The sequence below is a fragment of the Phalangium opilio genome, unplaced genomic scaffold (genome assembly GCF_054372755.1).
Source record: "Phalangium opilio isolate 3A_F unplaced genomic scaffold, DU_Popi_V2 ptg000024l_1, whole genome shotgun sequence".
Classification (NCBI taxonomy): Eukaryota; Metazoa; Arthropoda; class Arachnida; order Opiliones; family Phalangiidae; genus Phalangium; species Phalangium opilio.
This window is the reverse complement of record NW_028324155.1, coordinates 9,651,883-9,673,992: the sequence shown is the minus strand read 5'-3', so window position 1 is coordinate 9,673,992 and position 22,110 is coordinate 9,651,883. Positions and strand designations below refer to the sequence as shown.

The following is a 22,110-nucleotide window of genomic DNA, read 5'->3' as shown; positions in this document are numbered from 1 at the left end:
GTGGTCGCTCCTAATCTACCAACAACTATACCATCATAATACACGGATTTCTTAACTTTGCATGGGCGGATTGCGCTTTCAAAAATATACAATGGCCAAACAACATTTTGTTTACCAGATGAAGTTATCAAAAAGCTATTAACCGACGGCGCCCTGACTTTATTTATAAATTGCCAGGCGTAAATATCGCCATAGCATTTACTCCACCATTTTTATAATAATTAAATAATTATTTACTTCTGAAGTCTATAATCAAATAATAATAGACCATTTAAATCAACTAGCCACGTTAGCCGAGAAGTGGGGGCGGGGTAGGCGGCGGGTAGTAGTAGAACACAGTGCCCGACTGATGCGCATGCGTGTTCGTATTTAGCTCTCATGACTCATTATGTACAACGAAGAAACTGGAGCTGCCACGTTTTTAATTTTTAGGCCTTTTTTGGCGTATTAATTCGAGTTTTTAGAAACGAGAGCTATACGCGGCCGGGGCGAACGGCTATAATCTTTAGAAAATCGGTTTCACGTTTAGGGCAAAATTAGTTTCGCCTCTTCAACTCTTATTTCCTCTTAAAATTTCTCATAATCCAAAATTGTGGAAGGGAAAAAGAAAATGTTACGAATTTTGCCTTAGGCTGGTTCAAAGTAACCACTACGCCGCGATGCATTATGGGAATCGACCTCCTCGACGTCCTCTTTGTAAGTATTTAAGTTAAAAGAAAGTCCATCGACTAAAGTAGATAACCCTTGGTAGCCCTAGGGAAACGCCACTATATAGGACACTGTTATTCTTGATTTTTACCGAGCAGTTTAGTTGACCCCTCGTAATGGACGCCCCCCCCCTGAATGTAAACCATGATCACGTGGGTATACTTACATAGATAGCGTTGGTTACGAATAGTCGCGGAATATTGACTTTGAGTTAACGAGCTTCTAGTAAACAATTTCTCAAAAACTTCCTGCTAAATTCGGACATGTTGATTTTCAATTTTTTTTTGTATTTTATTTAGGGGGTTTAATTTATACACTTTTCAAGTTCAGGGTCATGAACACAATGAATAGAGGTGTTCCCCCCTCCCTTTTGATTGGTCCTCCACCCCTTCTTATGTCAGTGACGTCGTGATAGCCTTGCCAAAGGTGTGGAAGACCCTAGAAAGCCTTTGCTTCAATAACAATCTTATAAAAGCCATACTTTACTTAATGAATCTTCTTGGTTTTTTTCCCATTGTTTAAGACAGAAACAATCTTATTTTATTTTCTTTAAAGACGATGATCGTATTTTATATCGTGCAACTTTACTCGAACGGGGGACTCGCTTTTTAAAGGGAATCTGCCAAAAACGCTTCCAACCGTGGAGACCTTTTTCCGCTTACTTGATTTTAAAATCACGGGATAATCAAAGGGGTCCCTCCCCCCACCTTCTTGGCTTTTTCGTGAACTTTTAAGTACCGTACACTAGCTCTAAGCCTATTTAGGACCATCTTTAAAAAGATTGTGGGGAAGTTAGGCTTTCGTAAAACACGTGGCAAGTTCTTCGTTTAGCATTGTTTACGTTGATTGGGAGCCTGAATTTTGAGTAATTTTAAATAATTAGGTCTATATTTTGGCCTACTGTTTATCGTGATAATTTCGACACTTTTTTATCCTGATAGACCACACTTGGTTGGTTTACGATTATTTTGTAGAATTTTCTTTTAATTATTTTTTTTGTTATAAATATATTAAACGGTTCAATGATCCCAAAATTTAATCTAGATTAGATTTAATTATTAGTTTTGAATTTAAATAAGAAATTACGTTATTTTGACATCATGAAGCGATTACATCACCATTAATAATATATTTTTATCAACAAAGGGGTCATTCCTAAATAAATATCTGCAATAGATATATATATATATATATATACATATATACATATACTTTTTTTTATTAATTTCACGATTCTCGTCCCCTAATGCCTGATATCGAATTTAATTAAAATTAAGATTAAGGATTAAGTAATTATCTGTAAAGTATTTTAGTTTGGGGTTTGCGCGTAACGCCGGTTACTTAATCTAGGTGTATTTTAAATCATAGTCGGGGCCCGCGCGGATGGAAATTTTTCTGTCTTACCCCCACACGGGGTAAGACTCGTTGGAAACAGGCCATCAGTCAAACGAAATTAGTCCCCTTAATACCGACCGCTCTCCAGCTCCGTCTTTGCTCACTAATAATTAAAGAGATGGGAGAGAGAAAGAACACTTTTTAAAAAGAATCTTAGAACGTGAAGAACCCGCCTACCATACGGCGTCCTCTTCAACGTACTTACTTACCTCGGCATCGTGTCCATAACACGGGGGTAGGACAAAGACATAGCCATTTTGAAATCGTATACCAAGAGCCGTATCACCCAAACAACTGTACGGATTTAGTTGAATTTTAAAGTGGAATTAGGGCCAATTACCTAGATTGTATACGCAAAATTTCATAAACATCGGTGAAGCCGTTTTTTTATAATTGACCAAAATGTTAAGTGTTTCCAGAAGTGAGATGAGACCAGAAGTACTGAGCTAACCAAATTCTTCACTCGGCGAAAGTGAATATTCTTGATAACACACCAACAGTTGGCCCTCTGGTGGCGGTTTCAAAATTTCCTCTCCAAAACGTGAGACGCTCGCGGTGGTAGACGGACGAACTAGATTCAAGGAGTCGGGCCCGTGTTTCGCCGCTTTAGGTTGAGGGGAAGGGGGTAAGAAATGTTTTTGGAACTCGACCAATTTTTTTCCCAGTAGTGTAGGCGCGTGGGAAGCGGCATAAAATCTACAAATTTGTTCACTAGTGCCATTATCTACTATCAATGCTAGAGCCCTTCACTTCTAGTCTCATCTCACTTCTGGTGTTTCTAGATGTACAATTTGTTTTAAACATATGGAACATATTCCGCCAATTTTTCTTGTAAAGCTCTTGTCAGATTTAGGTGAAATTTGTACAATATCTTAACCATATTATATAGATGATTTATGCAAATTTTGAAGTAAATCGGAATTGCCATTTGTCTTTAATTGACCAAAATGTATATTGCCAAAAATTTGGGTTAGGGGATATTATCAAAAATTTTTATAGAAAGTATCCGACCCCGATATAGAAATACTTTTACTTATTTTTATTAGATCGCCTCATAGACCCAATTGGTTTTGGGATTATATATATATTTTTTTTTCTTCAAGAATTAAAAAGTGTTCTTTTTAGTTAGTTCTTTAATCCGCCGCTACCTATCACTCAGACAACTTCCTCCCCCCTCCAATCGAAGCGAGGGGGTTTGGGGGGGAGGGGAAATTACCTGATCGGGTATAGAAATATTAATGACCGGAGAAGACCTTTTCATTTTCACACAACACCTCGGATCTAATTATTTATTTTTAACGCCAAAAATTTGGCCCGCAACGTTAATCAAAATTCGACGACCCCAAGATTGGGGTTCCCCTTAAATCAGGTGGGCCCCAAATTTTAGTAATCTTTGATGAAAAATGCGGTATGGTAATTACAAATTTAAAGATAATCGAACTACTGTTTAAGTTTAGTCCCCTTTTTTTGAAAGGAAAATTGTTAACGATTACTTTGATTATAATTCGTGTTTAATTACGCCATTTAACTATACGTTTAAATTTTGACGCGGCGTCTAAGGGATATTTCGGGTTGTATAGTCCATGAGTGATTGGGGTGTTTTTTAATTAAAATTTGGCTTGTTGATATGGTGCTAAAACACTGAAAATATTTGAAATCCTTCAGAAATTTAAAGGCATAAAAATGTTTTTTAAAACCAAATGTACGGTTACATTACACGGAGTATTTAGCGGGAGTATCTCGCCCAACCTCCGATAATTGTTGGCAATTTGAAATCTTGGGTCTGAGCAAATGTTCCCATCGGGTTTTGTGGCAAAACGATTGTCAAAGGATTCGCGGGAGCGTGGAGGGAAACCATTATATCTCGATTTTAGTTACATCGTCTCCTCTTGTAAATACATGCGAGATTTTTTTTTATATTTGTATTATTGTTTTACAGGCTGCAGCGTGATCCAGCGTGCACTGTTAGGATCGCATCCATTAGCGGACGTACATTACGGAGAAAGAGAAGAAAAAAGGACAAGAACAGCGATGGAGGAGGAGGAAGTAAAGCCAACATCTAGATCAAGACTGTCGAATTGTTTATCGAGGAAACAACCATTATCGCCAAACAACCCTTTTTTTAAAGGACATCAACTTCGAGTCCATTTGGAAATACACTTAACAGGACAAACACGGGTTTATCTGCCAGGATATACCCGGTCTCTCAATGCCAAAACGGGTTCAAAGGTTAGATTATTTTTTACTAGTGATGATTTCATTATTGTTAGCTAGGCCTTAGTTGCGTTTTGGGATAACGAATTTCTCAATGGCGGAGCTTGAGTGACGTCACTCGTATCTTCCTTCATTCTTGACCCCTTTCTACCTTTGACCTTTATGGAGAGAGTTTATTTGTCCGAACAAGTACTCCCGAAATTCCCTTTGATATTCATTCGAATAATAACCGAGTATTTTGGGCCACCCCATAATCTCTTTTGAGTGATCCCCTCGTCAAAATACTTTCTAAGCTTAAGTCCTGGTAAACGGTAAAAAGGTCACTGGAGTTCAAAGAGTACAACCCCCGAAAACATTTTCGAAAGATTATCATACCCCCCCCCTCTCTCTCTCTCTCTCTCTCTCTTCCTTGGGGAGGGGGTAACTTTGGGTGTATTGCTTTCAACACGAGGCGGCGACGGGTGCGAAGCAACCAACTCCTTTTATGGTGAAAAGGGTGATATTTCCTACAGAAATTGGGAGTCAATTCCCACGCCAGGGACCCATAGGGGTGTTTTTCAAGGTCTGGGGATATGTCTGGTCAACATCTGTTGATCTATTTGAACCCTGAAGGCTAGACGCCATGCCCTCGTTATGTCCGAAAGGTCCAAATCCATTTTGACGACTAAGGAATATTTTGAAATGGAGAAGAATTTATACAGTCACCCTTTTCTCAATATCATATCCGATCAGGAAATATACTGAATTCCTTTTAAATAACTGATAACAGGCAGGGAATGTCAAGCGTACGGTCATAAAGGTCAAATTATTTTGTATTCGCGGTTGCCGAAATGTATCCGTAACGTAATATTTAATCCGGGGTCATAGGGGTTAAGATTTTATTTTATTTGGTTGTGACAGATTTCAATTCATTCTTAAGCGGTGTTTTATTGGTAACTTCATCCGGTCATGTTTTTGGGTGCACCGCCCGCTGAACGTTGAATAGATTCATCGTAATAATGGCTATAGCAATTTAAAATAAAACCAGTCCGCGCATAAGCGGTAGTGTAATTTTCTTTCGTAGTTAATATAGTATACACAGATTGAAAGTGATTTTGCGCACGAACTTGGGCAATTACGCGCGCATCCTTTTACAGAGCGATACAACCTGACTCGACATTAAATATAATACCAACGAGGGTTACTTCAAAACTAAAAGGAGTTTTGTACCGTAGACACGGTCAGGATGTATATAATTTCTACTTAAACTTTCCTTTGGCGTAATATATTTATTTTCCCGATTCGAGATCGTCCATTGGCTTCCCCCGCGCGCCTCAACCTCGGGGTCAAAATCTCCCAGTTCAATTTTAGGGGACCGCCTTTCCCACCCATATACGTAGGTTCTCCTTTTATTATTGTTATTATTTTTTCCCTAACTTAAAACTATCTCAGAAACGTCTCCAGTCTTTTACTCTATTATTATTTTCAGTTAGGTCCGGCGTCGCTTAAGACGTTTTGGCCCCTTAATTGCGCCTTCAAGATGCACCAACCCCCCTCTTCGTATCTTAACCCCAGCCCCTCATCGAGAAAACAATAGAAACGCAATCAGGATAAATATGATTATTTCCATAGATTTTAAAAGAAAATTACGTTTAATAGAAAATGAATTTCCGGTGCTGGACAAACATTTTATTTGAGTATTAATGTTTAATATTTCTCTAAATACTCAAATTCAAACAAAAAATCTAACAAATTTTAGCTTAAATCAAAGCGCGGTAATTGAATATGGTTGTCTATTATCCCATTATATCGAGCACCCTATGAGTAACTGGCCAACAGGCGTAAATATAGGTGCTGACCATTGTCCCCCTCTACAAGTTTTAACGGTCAGTTTCTGACCGCCCGTACCCTTTGTCGATTTGGGCTCGCGCGGCTAGTTGACGTGGAAGTAATATCGAGTGGACTACATCGAGGTTGAGGTTCATCAATCTTTGGTTGGGTCCTGATGAAGTGACCATCGGCTAACGACTGACCATTCCACCTCGCCCCCCCCCTTAAGGCCATAAAGATCCCCGTGGGGGATAGCTAGTACCGATTAGTAAGTACTAAAGGGTTAAAGTTTCATCGACGGGTGGTTGTAGGGCGTGGGAGACCACTGGTCAGTTATAGAAGAAAGGGGAGAAGCTAGCCTTTATGCCCGACTAAAGGGTAACAATAGGAAAGAGTCGTAAATGGACTCCTAACTCGCTCCAAGAGCCGGACAAACGATCGCCCACTCAACTATTGACCAACCGTTCATCCCCCTCCCCTCCCCTCCTCACCTCGTATCCTAAGCCTTGGCATAAGTAAATAAGGATACTTTAAGGAAGCGGTCGCGAAAAGCTTATTTAGATAGAAGAGGGACACTAGAGTTTTTACCCACAATTCATTTCAACCAAATTTGGTATTAGTTCAATTTTGCCGAGTCATTAACCAGTGGTGTGTCGTCACTAAGGGTGAGATCGCCTTAATTAAAATGGTCCAAGATTTTGTGCTGGCGGTAGTAGGATGGTGGTCATTTGTATAGCTTGTCAGGGGGGATGGTCATTCGTTAGGGGTCAGTTTTCCGATGGTCGTCGGCCGAAGGAGAAGCCTGGTTCGATGAGGGGTGAAAAGCACCGTGGCGGCCTCGAATCGTTTCTGATTTATCTTAATGCGCGGCACCCGAATCTTATTACTCGAAAACTCCGTGTCCCCAAACTCTAGCGGTGGTATGTCCGCTGGCCATCGGCCTTTTCATTTTAAATCACCGGCTATATTCCCCTTTACTTTTACCGTTGTAAAAATCGGCGCGAGTACTCGGGTGCCACATTTTTAACCCGCAGGGAATTCTTAGAAGTCGGCCATCCGCCAAGATAAAACCTCCATTAAGGCTCGTAAGGATAAGGAATTCCTGATCTTCAACTTTCTTTTTTCGTTCCTGGCAAGGCCATGCCTGAATTTATCGTTTAGTAAATCCGGTATTTTATTACACACGATGTAGATATCCCGACTTGTTCATTTCCGAGGTTTTTCCCGTGATACAAGTCGCGATATAGCGCGTCCAAGGAAATACCAATGTAAGCGAGCTACTTGCAGTTGCCAGTTTGACTTAATTTGAAAAATAGGTCAGAATATAGTGTGGGCAAATTTTAATCATAGACCGGAATAAAACAATCTTAAAAAATTCGTACTTCAAATTAAATAACCAATTTTAATTTACCATCTTCCCACACGGAGATCCATATTTTTCTCGAAGCTCATTCCCCAAACCCATAATGAACTAAAAAAAAACTTATTCACCAACAATTAAATTAAAACCCTTTTGGGGATGACGGGAATGGGGGAGTTAAAGGACCTTTCAAAAAAAGGCATAGAAAATTAAGTTTTATTTGATCTGTAGTTATTCGAGTAATTAGCTGGCTTTATTAGTGACTGCAGCGCTTATGGGCACACGGGTGGTGGTTGGTAGTAAGTAGTTCGCCTTCGATGGAACTTTACCATCGGAGAAAGAAAGAAAAATGAACCCCCCCCCTCCAAATCTTTAATTACCGAGCCAAGAAGGATCGTAAGAAGTCGGAGCTAGCTCATTGGTTTAGGTACCCCCATGAAAAAAAAATGACCAAATTAAAAGCATTCGCCATTGTTCGAAGCTCCCGAGGGCGACTGTTAATTTGGCTTCTCTGGAAATAACCTTATTATTAAACCTTAAGGCCTTGGTCGTTTTCCTTCCAACCTTACGCCATTTGACTTTTAGAGCCTGAAAGGGTGAATAAAAGTCAAAAAGTTCCCTTAATAAAAGGGACCAAGAGCTAGGCATGCTGTCGATTTTTAACCCTGTTCGGCGCGATGCACGCTCGCCGAGGTCCCTGAGGTTTTGGACAATGGGGGCTAGCTGCTGGCCCTGGCTCCGGACCAAGTTTTCAATCAAATATATTTTTGAAAAGAAGTCCACCATGGCGACATTTGTGGGTCAAAAATTTGATAAGCGTGTAGCGGATATATCCATCTATACAAAGGGACCTTTTCCATTTAAAGGTTGCACCCTCTTTTCAATAGATATTGAACCGACCGGCTATGGCTCTTTATGTGTGAAAGAAAAATCGACTCGATATAAGTTAGAAAAACCCGTTGGCAATAAAAATTAAAATTTTAGTTAAGCTTTGTTTTGAAAATTTGAAATCTCGCGCGCTGTGACAGTTTGCGTCTCGAGATGTAATGCCACCTGCTTTGAATCGCGCGCCCTACAACAATTCGAGTCGTGTCACGTGGTTAGTGAATACGTTAGTAAAGAAGAACCCGCTTTCTAAAATTAATAATATAATTAACTTCCGGCACTTAGTTTTTCTTAAGTAATTGTATATTTTAACAATTTCCTTTATCGAAGTTACTTTTTAAAGAAAACTGGTTTGAATTAAGATCCATATAGGAGGGTTTTTGTCTCGGGCGATAAAGAAAAAGAAAATAGTTGGCGCTAAGAGATTAATCTGGCGTCATTTCTTGCTCGGTTCTTTCTTTGCGTATGTTAAATCAAACTTGAAAGATTTACACGCGTGAAAAGATCCCCCTATTCAGGACGGTTCGCGAACTATTGACCTCTTGGATATTTTAATGCCTCCCAGCCGTGGCCGCCATGCTCGCTCGCTCGCTTCCTTACCTCCATCAATACTCGTTACATTGTTGAGGGGGCTTCCCGTCACCGTTTTGTTTGCCTCCTTTGACCTTATAACCTTGAACTTGCCCTGGCGCGGTTTGAAGTTGAACAGAGCGCCATATTTCCCAGTCTATCTCCCATTTATTTTTTAAAGAAAATAATAAGAATTTTGTTTTAATCGTAATAACTTTATTTGAAATGGGAAAATCCCACCGAGTCGTTTAAAAATGGCGGCAATTCAACATTAAATTTATTTCTCTCTCTCTTTTTTTTAACTTGGCGCTGTTTGGGGTCCCATCGGGGTCCTTTCATTTTCAGAACTGGGATCGATGTTACGCGATAAAACGATATAGAGAGCCAATGTCGTCCTCGTAAATGGCTATTTTTGTAATGGTCCTCGATTTTAAACTCTGCGCGGCGTTGACTCCTCGCCCTATTACCGTCGTGGCACGCGGCGTGGGGTCCCCCTCGTCCTGTCCTTCGAGGGGAGATACACTCCCGCTTTAATCGACTCGACTTTCGTTAGAATCTTAATTTGAATTTAGAGAGCGAGTGTTCCCTCGGTCGGAGGACGATCTCGTGATGGTGTCTTTCGTATAGCTAAGAATCAATGCCCTTTTCCCGCGTTATATATTGGCCCCAACAACTGCCCCCTTTAATAATGGGGCAGTTTAACTCTCCCCTATCGCTGGCTATGATGGCGGCGCTAACAGTCAAGCTTGAATGAAACTACTTTTCTTTAAAACCTTCGCGATCAATAAGACGAGGAAAAAATAAAGTTTAGTGACGACTTTTTCTTCCTCTCTCATTTTTAGAGAGAGCTGGCCAATCTAGAATTTTATCCCGCTTCTTATAAAACTGGGAAGGCCATATCAAAATAATTCCACAGTCAACATACCATGATTGAGAATGTAGGCATTTTCGTACAATAATTACTTTAGGTTCATCATCCCAATCTCTCCCGTAAATAATGGGGGCAACCCAAGGGTCAAAGTTCGTATATACATAAAATAATATTTTTGATGTATTTTTATAATACAAAAATTGCTCTCGAATTATATTAAAAATATAAATAGGTAGAAAATCGATTATGTTTTACAACAAAATGTAAGTTCTTCAACTATATCATGACTGTTTTTGGAAGAACCTAAGGAAGAGAGGGGGGGGGGAAACGTGATTTCGTGCTTAACTGCCCCTTAGTTTGGTAAAGGCCGCCCCCCCCCTCTTCTTGTTCTTAGTGTTTTTTTTTGGCAAAAAAACCCCTGGGGGCAAAGATGGCCCATCTTTCTAGAAAGTTAAAAGACGAGAAAAAGCTCAAACGCTGAACTGTCTTTTCTAAATTCTTCTTTCCCAAAAAAGTTTCCCGCCTTCGTATAGTCGCTAGCGGGTGAGTGAGGTGGGGTCAAAGGTCGGGTTACGTTATCATCAGTCTACGCCAGTCTTCGCTTTAATTTCTTTTCGCCGAAAAATACCCCCCCTCGTCTCAAATTGAAACGTCCGAATTTTCGTTGCTTCACCAGTTAAGTCTATAGGGCTAACTTTATTGAACGTTTAGTTTGAATTGGTTCCGAGAAATTCGCCAGGAACACGCGCGAAACGTGGAAGAAAATGAAGCATTTTGTATCGGGGAGTTTAGTTAGTTCTCCTCCTCCCCGGGGATGAAGTTCAAAGGTCACTGACGAGGAAAATAGAAAAAAAAAAATTGGAAAGATTTTTATCCCCATAAACGGGAGCTGAACTGTTTCGCTCTTATTAACCCGAGCAACAAAATCGTTCAACATTGTTGTCGCGTCAAAGAATCAAGGTGTTTTTTTAGTAAAGGTCGTCCGGGTCGAATTCAACCGGGGCAACACGCGTGCGCGTGTTCTACAGAGGTCAAACTAAGGTTGGCCTAATAATCACGGGTCAAACATCTCACGAGCTACCTGAATTATTTCTTTTTTTTACTTCCGTAAGCGAGCGAGATTATTATTGTAGTTTTTAAAATTAGGCTTAACAATTAAGCCTAAACACAGAAAGGTCGCGCGTTTGGGAACGTTTCAGCGTTCTGTTTGGGGTAAGAAAGGTTAAAGAATTTGCAAACTTATTTAAATCCATTTAGGCCTAGTATTTAAGCTATTACTTTTTACCCAAGGCTATTTCTATCATTTCTTTAAAACGCGTTAAATTATGTCCGTTACCTTGAAACAAAGCGGCCTAATATTTCCCAACATAATAAGACAAGTTGGAAGAAAAAAAATTGGGTATCCAACCAACCCCCGCGGTCTTAGACCTAAGAAATCTGGAGCGATTATCTTTCAAAATCTCCCGGCCAGTAAAAACAATCAGTAATTCAGGATAAACTGTTAAGAACTCGTAGTGGGTACCTCCTATTATCCCCGTAATCATCCACGAATGCCTTTAATAACCTCCGAGAATAACTTACTTTCAGAAAGTTAAGTCAGCGATGGTAAAACAAAATAGATAGGATATTTATTTACAATATTCTTGTAATGATTCGTTCGATTCACGATGGTATAAAAGTCTAAGGTATGGAATGGGAGAGAGAGAGAGAACCACTCCCATATTTTCCAACGATATATCACGAGTGGAATTTTAATTTTTTTAGACTTTTATGAAGAAATTTTCGTAATCTTTTTTCTTAAATATATTATTATTTAACAAAAAAAAAACTTTAAAATTTTCTTTAGTAATTTTTGGCACGTAAAATCGTTTAACGATCGCTAACAACGCGGATGTGATTAATTTTTATTATTAATTTCCAATAATATGATTTTAATTCTTTCGTGTTTGAACTTTCGCTTCGAGAACCTTTTTTCATAAAAAAAAATTATTGTTAAAGGTTTTACGCTTTTTTTTTAAATTAATAATAAACTTCAGAGAAATCTTTTAGAAAGGTTTAGAGGGGGCGGTTTTTGTTAAAGAAAGCCTGACCGTTTTCTACAAAAGAATAAAAATTAATTGAAGAAAGTAAACGTGAAAAGGTTCCCTAATTCGCTCTTAGAAGCGTGAGCTGAATTCGTAAACTCTCCGGGAATTCTAATTTGTTTTTGAGCTATCATTATCGTTATTATTGGTTAATTTGACCCCTGATGGACTTGGCCCCAACTATGTAGTATCGTTGCGTAGAGAACAATTAGGGGTATTATACCCCCAGGGGATTTTTACGGAAGTGTTGTTAAATGACGTTTAAAGTTGAGGTTTTTTCTTTTTATTTAAATGTGTCTCCAACCCTGATTTACGAAGTATTTAGGGTCATTGCGTAGAGGAAAATTAGGTCTATCGCAACCACGATGGATTTCCCCTATCTTTTAAGTTAACTTAGTAATAATGTTTACAAGTTGGTCAACATTCAGCCACGCACATATGCTTAGGAATATGGGGCGTGAGGGCTGGTATAGAAAAGAGGCGAACTTGGCTTAAATGTTAATGTTAGATTCCCCTTAGCCTTATGACGTGGCTAGCAGTCTTTTGTTTTGAAATCGTGACCTCCATTGACAATAGAATTTATAAAGCTAAGAAAGATTTCTTGGAAATGGACTGCGTATAGCTATAGATAGCCGGTAGGTCCTAAGGACCCATAGCCGAAGGTACTTGGAAAAGGGATATTCTTTGCCACTGGCGTCTTGGCATCTGGATGTGGAGCGCTGGTGGGCGCACGCTCCTAACCTATTACCCCCGCGCTAGCTAGGGGAGGGGGCACCGTGCCCCGTAGATCATAATGAAGATGGTTCGACCGATCGTGAAGAGGAAAAATCTCTAATGGCTTCGTATCCCTGTCCACGAGTTGAATTTTGAAAAGATATTTCCACCCATCACCCGTATACGGATGGGTATATCATTGCTCGAGAAGGAAGCCACGCGGCCATTTTGTTGTATAATTCACCCTTCGAAAACCTACATCAAAGTATATAGCCCCGTTTTAATATTTAAATCGTTCTTTAAAAGTCTCGCGTTAAGCCTAATATCCTAGAAACAAAATCCTAGAAACAATGTCTATCTAATGTTAATTCCCACGTCATTCCTAATTCTCGTATATACCAAAGAATTACCATAAAATTAGTGTATACCAAAAAAAAAGAGCGCGGTAACATCTTGAAAAGATCACGTCGCGGAATTTACGATATTTTAATGATAAAAGGGGTTCTTTTCTAATAATTTAACAATTAGGACTTGGGAGACATTTTTCCTAAGCCTAAAATCCAACCCTCAACACTGCACCACGCTTTTTGGCGGGAAAGAACTTGAGACTGGAGCGCGCGCGCGGTCTTTTTTCTTTACTTTGGCGCGTTCTTTTGTTGCTTTTCTTCATCGTATAGTCATTAATAACTTTTCTTTTCATTACTGTAGGGGAATTTAAATGAAGGATAGAGACGGGGGGTGGTGGTGGGAGGGGTGTTGCACGTGCGTGTTTCAAATAGTATTGAACGCGAGCTACGGGAGGGGGAGGTGGAGGGGGGTTGGTAATTTCACGCATCCCACGAGCTAATTTCAATCCCGCCATTTCCAAGCTAACATCCCTCTTCCTCCCCAACTTTTTGATTTTTTTTATTCCGCCTGCTAACGAAGTTGGCATTATGCAAATTAAACCCGTGTTCGACTCCGCCCACAAGGTAACACCCTTAAGCTCTTGGCTCGTTCATTTTGACTATAACCACGTCATAGCGCCAGATTTTCGAACGTCCCTTGTCACCGCAATTTAGGCTTGGGAGACCATCTCCTAACCTCGGTTTCGATGAACCCAGACTTGGTTGCTAATTTTTTCGTTAGAAGTTAAAAACTCTCCCAGTTTTTACCGTGTTTTTTAATTTTTTTTTTTTCAACTCGTAAATAAAGAAGGACGGAGCTCTTTAACCTTGGCAGCTTTTAACCTGACGTTTGACCTTTAACGCCGCTACGATATGAAAGGTTAAGTCGTACGTAGCAACTTGGGTTGGGTCTCTTTAAAATTTAACTAGGGGGATAAAAGGGAATGCCTAATTAGTTTTTTTGGGAATAATTTTGCGTTTGTAGATTGCTTAATTTTTAAAGTCCCTAGCCTAGAATATCCAAGACATTAAGACTTATCGTACTTATTACGTATGAGTTTTCAGTGATTGTTACTAATTATCATGTTTATCTATAGCACCTGATCAAAACCGGACTGACGAGATATTGGTCTCTGCATCTGAAAACATTAAAGGATGGTCGTGACATCGTGGGATATCCAAAGGGTAAGTCCACTCCGTGTCATAAAATTTCACCTTTTCTAAGTCAAACTGAATTCCGTTTGGTCTTAATTTCTTGATGACGAGATGCGGCTAATGTTAAGGGTCGCGTGATATCTCCCTTTATTTGTTTGCCTCCTTGATGATTGTCCTACTGGGGCCTCTTCCTCAAACACGGTGGTGGCGCGGTGTCTCGAGAATCTTTGGCCGACATAAATCCATACATATCCCCTCGTGGTGGTGCTGAAGACCTAAGCGCTAGTAAAGCAGTCAGTCTCTTCAACGCTTGGCCCCTCTTCACCCTGGAGATTTTCCAGCGGGCCTCGGTAGTTTAGGGGGCCATTGTACCTCCTCCACCCCTTAGGGGCCCCTCCGTCCGCGTATACACCCCCGCTTTTTTCTTCGCGTAATATGAATACGGTCATGTACTACCATTCATAAAGCACCGATTGCTGCCATTTGCGAAGTATGGGCTGCGTTGAATATTTTATCTTGAACCCCCGACTTGGACTTTTTTGTTGGGGAATCGGCATAAAGCGCTACAGTGGCTGGAGCCCCAGACTTAAGGGAATGGACCCAATATCCAATTACTTGGAATAGTTCCTAAGGCCGCTCGAGCATGGATTCGCGGTACGGGGGTGTGGGTGATCCACGTTCACTTTGAATTAGTGAAGATCCATACCGGGATCGTACGTTGATCAGCTTGTGACAGTATTAACTGATACCGCGTGAACGAGGTCCTGAGTCAGGGAATTAGGGACAAGTACTTGGGGGTGATGTTAGCGTCGTTGCGACGCTATACTTCGCGACGTTGGCGGGCGAACTAGAACCCTGTTCTGGGTAAACAACTTTTTTATACGGACATCTTGGGTTAAAGTTCAAACCGGGTGTTAGGTCCGAGTCCAAGCATCCTCGAGACGATTCTGTTGTTGTTTTACCGTTAGGGGGTGTATGTTTATAGACCAGATGATCCCCCAATGGCGCTTTATCATACCCACCCTCCTTTTAATTCTTTGTTTAAATCTCTCAACAACCGCCATATTCGAATTCGGAATAGAAACTCTCCCATCATCCTTTGAAGGTAAAAAACGCGAGAATAATTTATGCAAATTAGGTGGCGCGAGAAAAATAGTAATACTCGCTTTGAGAGTCACGTGGTGATATTGCTAAGCTAAAATGGCGGGATAAAGCACTCTCTCTCGCGCCCTATCGCTTTTTAGGTATGGAGTGCACGCGCCCACTATTACCAATGCGCCAGCTTTTTTTTTCTTTTCTTTCTTGGGCGCGTGCGGGAGTGAATATGGCATGGGAGTGAAAATTATTAGGCATTTTTTTCCCGCTCTCACTCTCACTCTATCTGGTTTTTTTAAAAGCCCGTTTGGTATTATATCAAAAGATGAAGACTATTAGGGTAGTTTTGATTGCCCTACCTCCTTTTTTCACGTTTAAATGTTGCTCGAGGGGTCTATAACTCTCCATCATCGCGTTTTGCGCTCCATAACGGTGTTATCCAGGGTTGCCACGGGTCAGGGAAAACCTGGAAAAGTCAGGGAATTTGAAAATGGGCCGAAAAGGTCAGGGAAAAGTCAGGGAATTTTAAAAATTTCAGCAAAGTCAGGGGATTTTATTTTAGCGGGTAAAATTTCGGGGGATAAGTCTTTATTGAAAGAGTAATGAAAGTTTCTTCTAATCCTCTCTTAACACGGAAAACTCTAGGGCAATCCTTATAAATGTTTAGAATTGTTTTTATAAAGTAAATGCTCTCTAAAAAATCTCTTAGACTGTTATTTATAGTTAAAATGTTTCTTAATCATTTTGGTGTAACAAATACATTGGAAAACTTAATGTAGAGATTTTATTTAATTGTAAGGACTTAAAACGTGCTGTAAACATTTACGTTTTCGGCCTAAAAGGTCAGGGAAAATCTCAGAAAAAGGTCCGGGAAAATCTCAGAAAAAGGTCAGGGAAAATCTCAGAAAAAGGTCAGGGAATTTGGTTCTGAAAATTCCGTGGCAACCCTGTTATCTTAGGCGCTGGATAGTTTCCCACCTCTCTTTCACGGAGATTTTAAATGTGGCTTGGCTGTACACGACTCCACCAAGCAAGCAAGCAGCCGGACCGCCGCGGTATTCTTAAAATGGGCTATACCAAGAGGCTAGGACTATCATTAAGTCGAGAAGCATTTTATTACGCGAATTATACTTTCGGGTTCTTACGGTTTGAGCCGGCCAAAGTCGCGCGTTGTTATATTATTCTTTTGAATTTAAAAGCGTGCTTGGTGCTTAATAGTGTGTGTATGGGGCTTTAAAAAACCTCGAGACTCGCTGGTGTGAATGAAGAGAGAACGCGCGCGTTTTAAGAGAGAATAGATTTCGTAAATGCGAAAGGTCCACTCATTAAATACCTTAAAAGCTACTACGTGATTTCTTCACTCGCAGCTAAATCATTTTTTGGGAAACGTTTTAATGTATACCGAGAAATTATTTTATTTTTCAAAATATATCTCCAGAGAGAGAAAGAGAGAATGTTTTTGAGTATAAGAGTTCTTGCATAATCGGAGGTTCTCCTATAAAAATAATAAATAATTTCTTCGTTTAATATTATTGGAAATTACAATCTTGGAATGAACCGAGTTTTACGAAGAAAAATGCGAGATTGTAATACGCGTAAAATCCTTAATACACTCTCCCTTGAACTCAATTTTGAATTTTGTGAACTAAATAGGAGACCCCCCCCCGGAAATCGTATATGAAATAAATTAATATAAAATATTTTTTTTTTTTTTTTTACAATTCACCGTTAAGCCTGGGTGTATTGTTCCTAAATATTGCATTCTATCGTATCGTATTGTAGAGAGGGTGAGGGCCAAGAAACCCTTGGTATTCATTTTAGCGTGAAATTTATATTAAGATTTTTAACCCGGCTCGGGAACGGGGAACTCGTATATATCGCGGGCGACCCCCGACCCCAGCTGTTCCGATAACGAAAAGCCCCAAAAAATCTCGGTAACTAGAAATATTACGTAGGAAGCCATAGCCACGTGACTCATATTTCTATTTGCATATTAAAGAATGGATGACGTATGAAACTTTGTATTAGGCTCGCTCTCGTCGTATTCCCCACTTGCACGTCCAAGGCTTAGCTCGCCTTTCACGCCTGAGCTTTCATAATTTCGTCCCCGTTCGCGTTATAATCCGTCCCGCTCGCAATCGTATAAATTGGAGCTATCCACCCCCGGGGGTCAGATACATATCCGCGGTTACCCCAAAGCCCCCCCGTAAAGGGTCCAAACTTCCCACTCAAATATAACCTCAAAATTTCTTTATCTATACTTTATTAAATTCAACTCTTTAGGTATCTAACTTTCATTTGAAACGGCCTTTACTTAAAATAATTATATTTTTAATTGTAATGTTAAATTTTTAATTTTATTCGACTCTTTAATTTATTACTTGTAAAATATGGGGAAAGAAGTTTTGGGAAAAAAATTGTTGAATGAATAATTTTTCACATTTTGAAACGAAACTTGACGCGCAACGTCTAACCTTTTAACCCCTATGAACAACAAATATTGAAACCAGATTGACAACGCTGCTATATCGGCAACTTCCTGACGTTGTGACCTAAATATTTCCCTTAAAATTAATTAGCGAAAAAAAAAACGTTTGGTAAAAACTGTCCCGAAAGATGTTAGGGATCAAAGGTTAGATTCTCCTTGGTTCCTTCCTTCCTCCAATGTAAGATGGTGGCGATGGTGCGCATAGTGTTGTATACTAAAATACCGCGGGATGTTTTCTTTTCCGACATTTCTCTCGGATGGATGCCTAATTCTCCTGCTCCTCCTGATCTCTCCCTCGCACACAGCATCCCTAAGAAGTCGCGTGTATGCTCTTCTTTAAGTCAAGGAAAAGAAGAAGCGGCGGCGGCTCTCCATACTGACTAAGAACATCTTCATCGTTGCATTACATAGTCGGCGTTTTGTTAGTTTGACATTTTTTACATGCCGTTTTTTTTCTCCTTGGAGAATGTTCACCCACCCAGAGTGCACTCCCAGAGCAACAACAACGCACCAGAGTCGAGGCACTCTTCCCGGAGATATCCGGGATTCTATTGTCAAAATTGTTCCCATCCTCGCCCGTGGTATAGCGATCGGCCGCTCTGCTGTTCACGGCGGGCTTTCAAAGTGTTGTCGCGTAACCGTGTCGGGCGGTCTCCGCAATTTTTGGCAAGTTTAGCGTTAGGCTCTATATAGGGAACAACGATACGTCCCATTAACTCCCAAATGCTTGGACGCCGAAGCCGCTGCCTCCGACGTTTGCTCTAGCCCTAGATTTTGCGTCCCTGATTTTTATATTTTTTTTTATGTAAGTTAGAATTCCAGCCATCCTCTTGTAATAACGTATCTAATTCGAACGGTATGGTACCGTGAAATAATTAGTAGAGAGAAACAGAGAGACGCTTTATGACCTCGCCAATGTCAACAGTGTCCGAGTTAAGAAATCCTTATAGAAGTTAGCCGCAAATTCCTTAAAACCGTATTTTTTATACTCGAATCCAAAATTTCTGCTCGATTTGAGACTCAAAACCCACGGGAACGTACCGAGGGTGTGAAGAAAAAAAACACCACCGCGCCAAGAGTGTTAATGCGTTTATTCTAGTGTCGGGGGTATTGTTTTTAAGATTAAAACCTCGCCGACATGACCTTTGACCTTAGTGTAACCGCCAGACCATCATACTCGTAAGATAAAAAACCGCGTTAACACATTTCTAAAACAATTTTACATTCGGCCCGGCCGACGCGTAATTCATATTTGGAATACCTTAGTACATCGTACCAACACCATCGGATCATAGGCAATTAACTAAATCGGTACCATTTTGAGTTTGCAGTAGGACCGAGGGTAAAAGCCTGTTTGTTATCACTAGAGGTCGCTACCTAAGTACTCATTGCGCTCTTACAATGAAAAACAAGTCTCCAAGAATGTAATAATAACAACGGGAACGATTCCCTTCCCATGGAATCAGGAATCTTTAATTCAAAACCGCGTGCACTCGGTAAAAAAAAGGCATCGTTTGAATTCTTAAGCATCCTCCTCGCCAGCATCCAGGATCCTGCTAAGGAAGAGCAAAAGGTGTCGGACGCTTAAACTCAATCCCGTACTCCCGTTTTAATGAATGTTTGTCCCAAATTAAAATCTTCTATCCAACCTCTCCGGCTGATTTTTCTCGACCGCTAGACTCTAAGCTGATCCTGATCACTGGGGCAACTTTGTGGGGTTGAAAACTTGAACCCCATTCGTTACCCCCTACCCTTTCGCCCCCACATCTGACAGCTTAGCTCTAGGACAAGGGGCCAGTCATACCCCCCTCTCGCTTCGTGCATCGGGAATAAAACCTAAAATCTCGATGAATTTCCGGAAACCCCCCGCGCATCCACCCACTGCCCCGTTCATCTTCCGGAAGAGATCAAAACGTGGATGAGAAATTAAGAGAGATATGTATGGAAGTTCCCTACTCCTCCCACCCTTTTTATAAGCTCTCTTTGGGTGCTGGGGCGGGGGGGGGGGTAGGAGACCCCCGCTCTTTTGACACGGTCCGGGGAACCCCCGTGATCTAAATATTTCGATTCTAGACGCTTATTAACGGGAGACTTTTACAGTGGGTGAAATTTACATACGCGCGAAGATGATCCTTGTCTATCGAACTGAAGCCATTGAAATGAACCCTATGATATTGCGTGGAAAAAGAGCGCTCTTATCTTCAACCGCAATGGCTTCCTAGTATACGGGTAGAATTCATTTGACGCTTTGTGGTCCAGCTCAGCTTCTCCCAATCTTTTCTCCTCCTCCGTAGGAAGAAGGAACAGACGCGAGAGGGGATTGTAAGAGGCAGAATGAATGGTTGGTTGGGTGCTTCGCCGTGTGGTGATGGTGGTGCCTGGCTAACGCGGTCAGGTCGAGATAGGGAAGGAATATATAGGGACGACCCCGATGTCGCGGCCTGCCACGTGTTTTGTCACCCCAGTTAAAAAATTACCCCTCCAATCTCTCTTTCTCTCTCGTATATTACGCGGGGAACTAACCACTAAAGAGTCTAGGGGTTGGGGCTCTCGATCTTAAAAATAAATTCCTATTTTTAAGCGCTGAATTGTTAATAACTTCAAAGTTAACTTACTTCTATGTTAGGAAGAATTATAATGTAATGTTTATAGCAATTGCCAGCTTTTGGTTGCCTTTGAGTTGTAAATATTCATTCTTAAGCAATGAGTCGTATAAATGTATGTTTATGTGGACGGAGACGAGAGCGGCGGCCATCAGGGGTTGGAACGACACGATATGAATATACCACAACGGAATACGCCTCCCAGAAAATACTATGGCATTCTTATTTTCCGACTGTGTATTCTTTTAAAAACATAGATAGAAAAAAATAGCGTTGCGTTATAAAAGCGATCGTTTGCGTAAAAGCTATAATTTTAGGACCGAGTCGAGTCGTTGTGTACAGTCAGGTTTTTTTTCTTCTTCGTCTTTCTTTTTGGAGATTGGCTGTAAATGGCCCTAGACCTCCACGGCGAAGCACGACCTCCTTGTGTGGCCCAACAAATATAAGCTAGATAGTTTTCCCGCTCTCCTTTAAGACCTATACACTATAGTTCGTCGTAAAAACGTCAGAATTTGTTGTGTTTTTTGTTGTATTTTTTTGCCGCACGTCAATCCGTCTAAACTTAGTCATTTTCTGGGAGCCATATACCCCTGTACAGCGTGGATCGGGTCAAAACCTCCCTAGATAAGCGCGAGGAACATTGCACGTGCAAAGAATTGCCCCCTTTAATATCGCACGCGCCATTTTTTCTGAAGAGAAAAAATTTATTTCACGCGTCATCGAGAATTGGCGCGAGAATTATTAAACGTTGCACGTGTAAATTTGCAAGGACGATTTCACGAATGAACTTTCATTATTTTTTTTCACAATTGAGATTTTTTATCCTAACCACCCACACGTTTAAACGATTCTCGCTTATGTCTGCGCGTAATATTTCTTGCATTACATCTAATTATTTACTTCTGTTAAGAGAATGATAAAACAATTTCTCTCGAGTGACTGACCATCCATTAAAATAAATTATGGAAACTTGAAAGAAATTAATATTTATAATTTTCCACGTAAATTATATCGTAGTCCGGATTCCGGATGTACACTTATACATATATGTATGTATACACCTATAGCTTAATAATTAAGCGTATCTCATTTAAAATTGCCAACCCGACTAAGTTAGTAAGGAAGGAAAGGAGGTATTTTTCTCTGGCTTGTAGCGAAAGGGTTAATAAACGCGTCCTTATATCTAGAATAATAATTAGTTTAAATACAAATTTAACCTAGCTAACTTTAATTTCAACTCGGTTATATAGAGTCACGATATTTATAAATACTGATGTCTCAGAATTTTTTATTTTTAAATTGAATGTTCGAGGAAAAACTAAAAACGTTTAACACCAATTGGTTTTCTCTTTTCTCGTTCCTTTTATACCGCGCGTGTATAGTAATGTACCTGAATATAAAAATATATAATAATTCGTTTTTAAAAATCGTGACGTAAAGTAAATTCCATTTGCTATTGGTGCCAAACGGGATGTAGCCAATTTTTTGAAACCCCCTTCTTTTTCTTTTTCGTTTAAAATGAAATTTTAAAAATAACTATTCTATCATTTTATGAAATTTAAAACTCGTTCTCGCCAAAATACAGGGGGGGGGGATAAAATGTATCCGAGTTGAAATTAATTTTTTGTTTACGATTAATTATACCTTAAACCAAAAAAAGCTTAATTGTTATTTACGAATTTAACAATTAGGTATTGTAATTATTTTTAATTTCGTATAGTGCCCTATAAATTACCGCAATTTTACCAGACTTCCTGTTTCCCCGTTAATTTA

The 22,110-nt window shown here is 40.1% G+C and overlaps 1 protein-coding gene across 1 annotated transcript in view; it reads left to right on the top strand.

Annotated features, from left to right (window-relative positions):
• Positions 1-329: 329 nt before the first annotated feature.
• Positions 330-22,110, top strand: part of LOC149692785 (uncharacterized) — a 74,161-nt gene continuing 52,380 nt past the window's right edge. The window contains exons 1-3 of the mRNA XM_089868709.1: positions 330-696; positions 4,043-4,332; positions 14,094-14,181. Coding sequence (XP_089724835.1) covers positions 660-696; positions 4,043-4,332; positions 14,094-14,181 — 415 coding nt within the window. The 5' untranslated portion in view covers positions 330-659. The remainder of the gene's footprint in view (positions 697-4,042; positions 4,333-14,093; positions 14,182-22,110) is intronic.